Here is a 12,355-nt window from a genome sequence, read left to right as displayed (position 1 = left end):
AATGTAGATGGGCCTTATGGACTTCGAGTTAATTCTGATAGAGGACTAAAAGTAGGGGAAGTGTTCACTGTGGATATTGGAGAAGCCATCCTGTTTGATTGTTCTGCTGACTCTTATCCTCCCAACACCTACTCCTGGATCCAGAGGACAAACAATGCCACATACGTCATTAAGCATGGGCCTCGCTTGGAAGTTGCATCCGAGAAAATAGCCCAGAAGACAACTGACTATGTGTGCTGTGCTTACAACAACATAACTGGAAGGCGAGATGAAACTCACTTCACCATCATCATCACTTCTGTAGGTAAGTGGAACGTAAAAGGCAGGGATCCCGATGAAACCTAGATGCATGTTAGCCTTGCTCTGCTCCTATTTTATACTTGTGTGGAAGAGAATATCATTGTGTGTATCATATATTCTAGGAAACTCTTTTTTGAGTTAACTAAGCCATGGTTTCTAACAGTCAAAGAAAAAAAAACCCAAGGAATAGAGAGAGAAATCAGTTGCTATCTCTGAGAGGCTATAAAGAAAAAGAGAATTCAGTACAATCCTTCTAAATGTGCATTCTTGATTTCTGGATTTTACAAACAGGAATAAAAGAGAAGCAGATTACCCGTTTATAAAAGTTTATATATACTGTTGCATTAAGTCAGACAAACACACCTCCATGAATTAGAAATGCGGTTTCCCTACCATCTGGCTTCCTTCTCACTGTCCTTCATGGGCTTCCCTTCTTCTTTCACCATTTGAAACCTGAAATCTGTGGGATTTAGCAACAGGGGTCTCAACACCTTGGAAACTACAGAATTTTGTAAACTTGTGAAATTTGGCGTTTTCTAGAAGTCATCTAATTTTTAGAAAGGTCATAAATCAAAAGAGTTAAGAATGATTGCCTAAAATACTTATGTCCACCAAATTCCTAACTTTCTGAGCCTTTTCTTCTCTCTACAGTGTGATTTCATTCACTCCTATAGTTTCATGTGACACTGGTACATCCAAAATTTGTAAGACTCTAACACTGTATACACAATTACCTTCTAAATGTCTCCACTTTGACGTGCCAGAGGCAGCATACAGGTCCAATATATCAAAAGTGAAACATCTTCTTTTCCCTCAAATTGCTCTTCTTTCTGTTTCCCTATTTAAATGAATGGTCCTAGTAGCTACCAACCTTAGTCAGAAAGCTAAATGCCATCCCAGACTCTTTTCTCTTGCTTATTGCCCGGCCCAGCATCCGATCAAGTTTGTCCATTTTCCTTTCTTCCTATCTCTCAAGTCCATTCTCCTCTCTCCTCTTTCCTCCTCCTGTCTTTTCTTCTTCTCCTTTTCCTTCCCCTTCTCTTCCTCTTCCTCCTAAATATCTTCTCCATTTGTGCCTTCTCTTTCTTTGTCTTTATAGCCATGGTACCTAGAATAGGACCCATTACATAGAAAGTCAATGCATATTTTTTTTAATAAGTAAAACAAGAATATAATCCTTAGAATTTTCAGTACTTGACCCGTAGGCCAGGTGCATCAGAATCACATGGGGATATCTAATCATATATTTTCATTAAGATACCTCAGACCTTTCGGATCAGGACCTGGAAGCTCGTATGTGGGATCTGAATATTCAGCAAGCACAAGCATGACACCCACTTGTTTATGGTGACTTTTTTCCTCCATAGCCAATTAAATATATTTAAAAACTCATAACGAGCCATTAAGAGTTATAAGACTATTATAAATATACAGATTGATAAATATATGGTAGGTGGGATCTTCCCAAGACTCCTTAAAATCGAGGGTATTCATATTTGCAAAAATCATCTGTGTACACTGGAATTTACATATAAGCATGGTGAGATTTTGTTTTTATTCACATGAAGAAAGTGCCACACTATCTAGAAGAGTGCTATCCAGTGGAACTTTTGCTTTGAAGGAAATGTTTCATATCTGCTTTATCCAATATAGTACTTCCTAGCCTCATGTGGATTTTTTTTCTTTTTTCCCTCTTTCTTTTTTATTTTTTTTAAATTATGAAAGCATTTTACAGGAGACTTGGAAATCACAAAACAAAGTTACATATAGTTTCTCTATATATTGCAATTATTTTAAAGTAGAAAAATTAAGAGTTTTAGTTGAAGTTTCAATATCAAACTCTCAAAAATGAGTGGAATGAATAGACAGTAAAGGAGAAGGATATAGTAGACCTGAAAAGCACCATGAACCAATTCAACATAATTAAGATTTATACAATTTTTACACAACAGTAGTATGCAAATCCTATTCAAGTTCCCATAGCTCATTTGGCTTTTGAGCACTTAAAATATGGTTATGCCACTGAGGAACTGAAGCTTTTATTTTGTCCCTATTAATTTTAATTTAAGTATTTCTAGTGGCTAACATCGGAGAAGGCAATGGCACCCCACTCCAGTACTCTTGCCTGGAAAATCCCATGGACGGAGGAGCCTGGTAGGCTGTAGTCCATGGGGTCGCTAAGAGTCGGACACGACTGAGCGACTTCACTTTCACTTTTCCCTTTCATGCACTGGAGAAGGAAATGGCAACCCACTCCAGTGTTCTTGCCTGGAGAATCCCAGGGATGGTGGAGCCTGGTGGGCTGCCATCTATGGGGTCGCACAGAGTCGGACACGACTGAAGTGACTTAGCAGCAGTGGCTAACATATATCTAGTGACTACCATATTGGACAATGCAGAGCTGGAATTTTTACCTGAATTATGTTTCATTTGGGCAGTAGTTAATAACATATTTTCCTTACAGGTCTAAAAACATATATGTGTTTGTGTTAGTCTCTCAGTCATGTCTGACTCTTTGCAACCCCATGAACTGTAGCCTTCCAGTCTCCTCTACCCATGGAATTCTCTAGGCAAGATTACTGGAGTGGGTTGCCATTCCCTTCTTCAAGGGATCTTCTTGACCCAGGGATCGAACCCAGGACTCTTGCACTGCAGACACATTCTTTACCGTCTGAGCCACCAGGGTGTTTAGAGTTATATAAATCAGGCAATCAATCTTTTGTTATTTGACACCTGTAATGGGCCAAATACTAGGGTAAATGCCATCTGAAAAAAAAAATTCCTGCTAACAAGATACTCACAACCTGATATGAGTGGGGGGCAGGCATGTAAGTAAACAGCTAGCATACTTTACTTTCTATTTTACCAAGTTTTTAATATATTTAACCAGCTTTTTACCTCAGTGGTTAACTGAAACATAATTTTTAAAAACAGCATAATTAAGTATATAATTTTGTGGCAATCTAGATGTTGTCTTAGACTTGTTCCTCATACTCACTGCAAGTGAAAACATGTCTATGATATGTAGGTGTGTACTGCACTGAAACATTTCTTACTACCTAAACTTTTTCTATTAATATTCAGCCAAAGTATCATCATAATATCAGAAGCCCCCAATATTTGATTCAGATCTTTTTACCAAAGTCCAAAGACAGCTACAGTCTTAATATCAAATAATTACCTTTTGCAAAATCTAAAAAACCTGTTTGACCTGTACAAAGACCAGACATTTGTTATTACTGTAAATAAGAAGAGCAGGTGCTTATTTTTCAGAGTGATTCAGTGTTGTCAACATTCATGACCTCTTTGTGGTTTGCAGAGCTGTTTTCCAATCCTCAAATGTCCACAGAACTTAAACAGTAGCAAATAGCAAAGAAAATGAGTGGTATTAATGTGTTTTAAGTATTTGATTTTTAAAAACTTTTCCAAATCAATGAATCTCTACAATGCAAATTAGAGGTACAAACAAACCAGGTGGCTCAATGGTAAAGAGTCCAAATCCGCCTGCTAAACAGGAGTTGCAGTTTTGATCTCTGGGTCAGGAAGATCCCCTGGAGAAGAAAATAGCAACCCACTCTAGTATTCTTGCCTGGGAAACTCCATGGACAGAGGAGCCTGGCGGGCTACAGTCCATGGGGCCGTAAAAGAGTCAGACATGACTTAGGGAATAAACAACAACAACCTACAGTGAAACGGTTGGACATCATTTGTAACTGTCAGTTGAACACTTACTGACCATCCACTCTGATGAGCTACCTATATTAATATCTGTAGAAAATTCAAAATAATTTAGAGTGGTAAAATGTCTGCCTGTGAGATATTTTTAAAACCAAGTTATGTTTGACATAACCAGAGTCTAGTTGTAAGAAATAGAACATTTTTGTTTGTAATGAGGCAAAGAATGTGGCCAATCAAAAAATCTCAGCAATAAGACATGAGAGGCAAAGGAAAAAGGAATCAAAGATGACTATGTAGTCATAAATTTGGAAAGAAAACAACAAGCACCAGAAATCATCAGAGGTTTTATTAGGGACTTTCACCTCAGGAGAGGAAGACTCGAGAATGTGGCTATTAGCTCTGTTATGTTTTCCTGCCTGTTTAAGACTAAGCCAGATGGTGCCTCCCCCCTCTTTGCACTATGATTCACATCTAAGTTATCAGTGGACCTCTCTGTATCTTAGTAGAGATATCCCAAAGAAAACAGGGGAAATAGGCAAAGTCACACAGCTAGTCAGTGATAAAGTAATATCTGAATTCAAAACCCCTTTTTTTAACCACTGAGTAAACTGTCTCCCTTGACATTGACTGAGAATATCAATGTCTAAAAAATATATCACATGTATACAGGATATGTCACATATATGTACAAGATAGCATGTATTTTCTTATCACCTTAACTAACTTTATGCTATAAACAAATAGATATTCTGGTTTATCCAGACATGTATACTTTCATATTAGTGAGAAATAATGAAATATTTGTAATGAAAAGTAATAACCTAGTATGTAACTTTCAAGAACAGAATAGCAATTAAAGCAATAACTTAGCATTCATATTTTGGAAGAACAATGATTTTATTACCATAATTAAAGACTTTCTTGAATGCAAGTATCCCTACTTTAAAATTTAACTGGGTCTAAATCACTATTGTGACATGCAATAGACATAAAATTAAAATGTTTATAATCAGAATTCAAATGTTCACATTTCATGACAACATTCCAATGTACAAGTTATTAGAGTTCTCAAGGGCCACATGGCCACAGTTTGAGATTTAGCCATAGTAGAAATATTTTTGTATGTGATCCCACGAAATCCCCAATTTTTTAGTATCTATTTCTAACTGCACAACTTTTCCTAAAGAAGAGAATGGGAAAATGACCCTACTCCTAGGCAGGAAAATGAATTTACTGATTTCTATTAACTACCTAGAAATTTCTCCGGTTAAGATTTCCAGGAGATGTATTTCACTTTAGATCATGGAGGATAACAACTGAGATGAGCTACAACCCTTACATCCAGACCCTGAAGCCTTAGGTGACAGACATCCCATGAGCATCTATCACAGAACAACTGTGTCTGTCAGGTGGGGCTCTGGTAGGGTGTGGAAATAGCATGCCCCCAGTAGACCATCTTCATCTCCATAGGAACATGAATCAGTGGCCATAATCAGCTTACAGACTGGATGGGAGAGATCTCTGGTCTCCATTCTGATCTAGAAACAGACGCGCTGACTGGTGGCATATGGCTGTCTTGTTTTAGGTGCAGTCTCTCAAACAGCAGGGCTGCGATACCATGGATACCACACCTCTTGCCTATATTTGCACTTAATATGTTATTACATTTTATTTGTTTGCCTAAGGAGGGGGCAAATAGCATTTGCACTAGGGCTTTGGTAAATGAGTCAATCGTGTTTAAATAAGGGGGAGAATGGCATGCTATGTGCTAAAGAGTACAAAATTCTCTGAAAGGAGGGAAAGGGGAGCTGCTGCAAGTGTCCAGAACCACATTTGGGATCCTTGTACGTTCTCTGTGGCAGTAAGGTCAGAATTCCCCTGTCGTCTTAGTTTCAATCTGGGTGCTAGAAATCCATCTCTCTACAGCACACTTGCCTGGGAGCTGACACCACACCAATTGTGCCACTTGATTTCATCCTGGGCATATCTGGCATTTTTTATTTTGTAAATTTCAAATACTGACCTGGTAAGTTTTGTGTATTCTGGTGGAGAGAAGCAGTGTTTTGTTTTGTTTTTAATTTTTTGTTTTTAATTGGAGGATAATTGCTTTACAATGTTGTGTTGGTTTCTGCCATCAGTTCAGGCCAGTCGCTCAGCTGTGTCTGACTCTTTGTGACCCCATGGACTGCAGCATGCCAGGCTTCCCTGTCCATCACCAACTCCTGGAGCTTGCTCAAACTCATGTTCATCGAGTCGGTGTTGCCATCCAACCATCTCATCCTCTGTCGTCCTCTTCTCCTCCTGCCTTCAATCTTTCCCAGCATCAGGGTCTTTTCCAATGAGTCAGTTCTTCACATCAGGTGGCCAAAGTACTGGAGCTTCAGCTTCAGCATCAGTCCTTCCAATGAATATTCAGGACTGACTTCCTTTAGGATTGTATGGTTTCTGCCATACAACAATACAGATCACTCACAAACATATATATGTGTGTGTGTGTGTATATATATATATATATATATATATATCCCTCCCTTTTGAGCCTCCCAACCACCCCACCCCCATCCCAGCCCTTTAGGTCAGCACAGAGCGCTGGGCTAGGCTCCCTATTTTATACAGCAGCTTCCCACTAGCTATGCATTTTACACATGGTAGTGTATAGATAGGTAGATCGATCGATCGATCGATCACAGTGCTACTCTCTCAATTTGTCCCACCCTCTCCTTCCCCCACTGTGCCCACAAGGCCATTCTCTATGTCTGTATCTCTATTCCTGCCCTGCAAATAGGTCCATCAGTACCATTTTTCTAGATTCCATGTATGAAAAGCAGTGTTGAGAGAATCAGGATGCTCTAGAAGAGAAGGGGGCATAAACAGGGAAGATCATTAGTTCTGAGAAAAGGATTGCCTCTATTCTTCAGTCTCCAGGGAGAGGATACTTGGCCTTAGCCATGGCCAAGGTTTTGAGCTGACAGGTGCTAGTCACCTCAAGATACTTTCTGATGGAGGGCTAACAGAGGCCAAAGGGAAGAGAGGCCAGAGGGCAATAAGGAAGGAACCTGAAGAAAAAAGGAAGTAATGCTAAAGAGAATGAGTTGGATCCCCTCTAGGACAGAATGTACAAATTCAATCATTCCAGGAAACACAAAGTAAAAGGGACAAAAATTTAAAAATGAAGGAGAGGGAAGGAGATGTGTCTTATCTCATTTGAGACATCCAGTCCTTGTTTGTTAAACCTACTACAAGGCATAAGAATCATAGGAGCGCCTAGCAGAGCAAGTGTATGCCAGGGTGTAACTTCAGCATTACGAGAAACACTCTGAAATAATAATTATTAGCATGTTTTCAAGCTTAAGGGGAAAAACAGCTGAGACTACATTAAACTATTTTTCATTGTAAAGTGTATTGTATTGTAGACAGTTGACCCAAATAAATGAGCATTGAATTTAATTCTAGGGACTAGGGGATATTGAATTTTAGTGAAGGCAGTCCAGCTATCAAGAAGTGAGCGAGTTTGAGTACATCAAACCTGGTGTTAGAAAAGGTTAGAGGAAAAGTAAATATATTGAGCCTACCTGCCAATTGTTAAAACCATTAAAATTTTTGCAATCAGGGGAAAAATGTATTTCTCCAGTCTCCATTCTAGGACTTACTGACTATGGCATGCCTTTTCATTTCTCTGAAACTGTTTCTTTATCTGTACCTATAAATGACAATTTTAATTTCTTTATTATTTTCATTATTACTGATATGACATGCCTATACCAAATAAATGGGAAACAAATGTACATTTGGTTTTATACACATATAATGCACATAAATTTAAGTGTATATATCTGAAAATTGGCTAATTTTGATTTCAGTAACTGGATCTAAAATGAACAAATAAGAGAATTCACCTGCTGAAAGTGGTGCCCAAGTAATATGCTGTATCTTAAATCATGCCACTTTATTACTTAGCATTTCTTATCAATTTTTTCTGCTATGTTACTTTGCTTTTCTATCACTGCTGGTGTCTCAGACCATTCTGTTTGCCTCTGTATTGACAGCCACACCAGAGTATGGGTCCTTCTGAATGTACACTTCAGAAGTAAAATTGAATAGCTTTGTTGAGCTTCTAAAATTGTACCTCTGAAATGGTAGAGAATGTGAAAATCAGTCATGTAAATAATATCATCTGGAGATACTGGATCTGAAGAAGAGAAGTCTCAGGGGAGAAGTGAGAGCTTCATCAAACAATTGATGTGGCATCATGCAGGGTCTGATTTATTTGTTGTAGTTCCAGTTGGTAGAACCAAGTAGATTTGGGCCTAATGATTTAAAGGATTTCTATTTCTCATATAATGGTCAGGTAAGAGTGGTAGACCAGTACTCTTGCCTGGAAAATCCCATGGACAGAGGAGCCTGGTAGGCTGCAGTCCATGGGGTCGCTAAGAGTCGGACACGACTGAGCGACTTCACTTTCACTTTTCCCTTTCATGCATTGGAGAAGGAAATGGCAACCCACTCCAGTGTTCTTGCCTGGAGAATCCCAGGGACAGCGGAGCCTGGTGGGCTGCCATCTATGGGGTCGCACAGAGTCGGACACGACTGAAGCAACTTAGCAGTAGCAGCAGCAAGAGTGGTAGAAAGAGCAGAGAATCGTAGTCAACACTACCAAATTAAATTTGAGTCCTATATTGGAATTTTAGCTTGAACATCTTTAATATGAAAGTTATTATTACTGCATTGTTTTGATTTGCATTTCTCTAATAATTAGTGATGTTGAGCATCTTTTCATGTGACTGTTGGCCATTTGTATGTCTTCCTTGAAGAAATATCTATTTATGTCTTTTGTCCATATTTTGTTTGAGTTTTTTGGTTTTTTGATACTGAGCGGTATGAGCTGTCTATATATTTTGGAATTAAGTTTTTGTTGGTTGCATCATCTGCAAATATTTTTCCCCAGTTCTTAAGTTGCTTCTTTGTTTTGTTTATGGTTTCCTTTGCTGAGTGTGCAAAAACTTACAAACTTTATTGGGTCTCACTGTGTTTTTTGCTTTTATTTATTTTGCCCTGGCAGACTAATCTAGGAAAGTATTGCTGTGATTTATATCACAGAATATTTTGCCTGAAAGTATTAATTCTGGTTAGATTTTTTTCATCTCTAAAATCTAAGAGACGAAAAGTGTACAACAAACAAACAGAGAGGAAAAGAGGAATAAAATAAACTCCTAATAAAACCAAATTAAGAAAAAAGAGAGAGCAAAAATGTAGGATATGTAGAAAAAAACAAGATTATAGTTAGAAACCAAAATACATTAATAATTACATTATATATTAATGGACTAAATATTCCAACTATAAAAGACAAGTATTGTAAAGCTAGGTATTAAAATACTATTTAACACATATAAGAGATATACATTATATAAAGGATGCTGAAAGTAAATGAGTGAACAAAAAAGCCATGCAAATGGTCCAAAGAAAGCTGGTGTGGCCACACTAGTACCAAAGAAATGAGATAAGAATTAGATACATTTCTTAAGACAAGAAATATGACTTTAGGTTAAAAATGGACATTTCATAAAAATGAAGTGGTCTGTTCAGCAGAAAGATATAAAAATTCAGAGTTTATATGCATCTACTAGAATAGCTTCCAAGTACATCTAATAAATAGCAAAAATTGACAAGAGAAATAGAAAAATCCACAGAGTGGGAGATTTTAGCATATGACTGATAGAACAAGCAGTCAAAAACCTAATAATAATAAAGGAAAACAATTTGACCTACATGAAATAATATGAATATTACACACAACAACTACAGAATTCAGGGGATACTGTTGAATTAATAAGACTGTTGCCATGTATGAAAGTGATGGAGAGATTGTTGGTTGTTACACTTAAGTGATGAAGATGATAATACAGAGAAAATTTTAAAGTGCATTGTTTCCATAGCCATTACATTATATATGGCCTAAATATATTTGAGTTCTTCCAGTATTCAAAAACTATTATCCAGTTTAGCAAAGCAGTTATTCAAATTACTGTTAAATGAAGTTCCAACAAATGTCACCATTGTTTCAGTTTCATCTTAATAAATGTCAACCAACATTCATGGTGAAATTACACTTGTTTATCTTTGATGTAAATTATTTCTTTGCTGAATTGGATAATAACCAAGCATTTATTTGAAATCAAATTGTTTCAAAATATGGTTGAAAATACACGAGTTCAGCAAAAATCAACAAAAACAAGCCATGAGAATCAGTTAGATATCTGGAATTAGCAATAAAGAGTATTGCATACTTTATTATTAATTCTAAATTAGGCTACACATCTATCACATCAGTAATATTTATAACTCTTGTATGGATATATGTGCATACAACTATTTTGATACTCAGTTATTAGCGTACCACTGCATTGTTGTTGTTCAGTCGCTCAGTCGTGTCCAACTCTTTGCAACCCCATGGACTGCAGCACTCCAGGCTTCTCTGTCCTTCACCATCTCCTGGAGTTTGCTCAAACTTACATCCATTGAGTCCGTGATGCCATCCAACCATCTCGTCCTCTGTCGTCCCCTTCTCCTCCTGCTTTCAATGTTTCCCAGCATCAGGGTCTTTTCTAATGAGTCAGTTCTTCACATCAGGTGGCCAAAGTATTGGAGCTTCAGCTTCAGCATCATTCCTTCCAGTGAATATTCAGGATTGATTTCCTTTAGGATTGACTGATTTGATCTCCTTGCAGTCCAAGGGACTCTCAAGAGTCTTCTTTATACCATTGCATATAGTGTCCTATTTGCATAAACTTCATGTAAAACTCTCTGGCTGCCTCAAATCATATAATATCCAAGCAACAAGAGAACTTAAAGGCCAGTCACTCCAGCCTCCTCATTTTATTACTGTGAAAATCCAGACCCTTAGAGGTAAGTAGCTCATTCAGCACTGCCCAGCTCTTTAGAGAAAACAAACCTGTGAAGTAGGAGCACAGTATCTGAAGAAAGGCCTAGACCTCACACAGTGATCACCCAAATGCTACAACAGTTACCAACTAAAAGGCCAGCATTCTAACAGTGGGAGAATGTAACTTTTTCTACAAATTATTAACCAAGAGAAAAGGAGGAAAAAATATATTTCTAATAAGTTTTGTGATGTTTTGATCTAGATCAGAACCAATAAGTTGCAATTCTAACTCATTTTATACTACCTTGCTTTTATTTCTTCCACCCAAAGCTGAAAAAATTTTAATTTACAACCTGTTTAAAAGCAATAAATATTACATAGCTATTGTAATTCCATAAAAAGAACATTTTGGGGACTTCTCTGGTGGTCCCGTGGTTAGGAATCCACCTGCCGATGCAGGGGACACAGGTTTGATCCCTGATGTGGGAATAACCCACATGCCGCAGCGCAGGTAAGCTCATGCACCACAACTACTGAAGCCTGCACACTCCGGAGTCCGTGTGCCACAACTACTGAAGCCCTGCACCCTCGAGCCCATGCTCCACAACAAGAGAAGCCACTACAATGAGGAGCCCGCACACTGCAACTAGAGCGTAGCCTCCACTCACTGCAACTAGAGAACGCCCTCACACAGCAACAAAGACCCAACACAAACTAAATAAATAAATACATTTTTAAAAACATGTAAAGAAAAAAAAAGGAACATTTTAAGAACTCAGTTCTCTGAATACCTACCAGAAACATACAAACATACCATCTGAAATAGTAAAGATTTTTGGTGATGAAAAGCAACTTGCCTAAACTCTTAAGGACTTAAAGGGAATGTAAGAAGAGCAATTCATTGAGAAAGTAAAGGAGACATCATAATTCCCCTGACTTTTTAACTGGAGTTTAACATATATGATCTACACTACATTATAACAAGATTTGGGGAAGATTAAAAAGTGCAAGTGTTGTAGATAGAAAAGCTGAGAGAGTATATATAGGTCCACAGTGTAAGAAGGGAAAGATTAAGTTTTCATCCTTATCTTGGCTGCTGGAGGCCTCAGCAGAGTCTTTGTGGTAGAAGTCGACAGGATGCAGGCTGGATATTTATTGCAGAGTTGAGTCTCCACCATGTTCTTCACCACACCCCAGATGCTCCAAGCTGTTCTCCACCATGGCAGAAGGGAAGTGACATCCCATGACTGTCACCCCCACATTAAACTGGACTGAGATGGGCAGCTACCACCATTCATGTCCACATCAATACCTGATTCACATGTAATATGGAAGATATCTGTTACTTGTTTTTGTTGAAGGTCACAACAATTTCCACTTCATATATTAACTCTCTGACTAAGCATGTTATAGTCTGAAACTAGTGTCAACTTTGCCATACTTAGTAAATCTTGTCAAAACAGCATCAAAGTGAGGAAGCACAGAGTGTCAAGA

General features: G+C 37.9%; 1 protein-coding gene across 15 annotated transcripts in view; it reads left to right on the top strand.

Moving 5' to 3' along the window:
* HEPACAM2 (HEPACAM family member 2) overlaps nucleotides 1-12,355 on the top strand; it is an 86,108-nt gene that overhangs the window by 36,470 nt on the left and 37,283 nt on the right. For all 15 annotated transcript variants that reach the window (XR_014066071.1, XR_014066072.1, XR_014066073.1 and 12 more), the window contains one exon: nucleotides 8-304. Coding sequence is in view for 8 of the 15 variants with exons in the window: in XM_081531448.1 (XP_081387574.1) it covers nucleotides 8-304 (297 nt within the window). In the remaining 7 variants the exon portion in view is untranslated. The remainder of the gene's footprint in view (nucleotides 1-7; nucleotides 305-12,355) is intronic.

The sequence above is a fragment of the Giraffa tippelskirchi genome, chromosome 10, assembly GCF_054371585.1.
Source record: "Giraffa tippelskirchi isolate mGirTip1 chromosome 10, T2T-mGirTip1v1.2.pri, whole genome shotgun sequence".
NCBI lineage: Eukaryota > Metazoa > Chordata > Mammalia > Artiodactyla > Giraffidae > Giraffa > Giraffa tippelskirchi.
The sequence above is the reverse complement of the archived record's forward strand: the minus strand, read 5'-3'. Positions and strand labels throughout refer to the sequence as shown.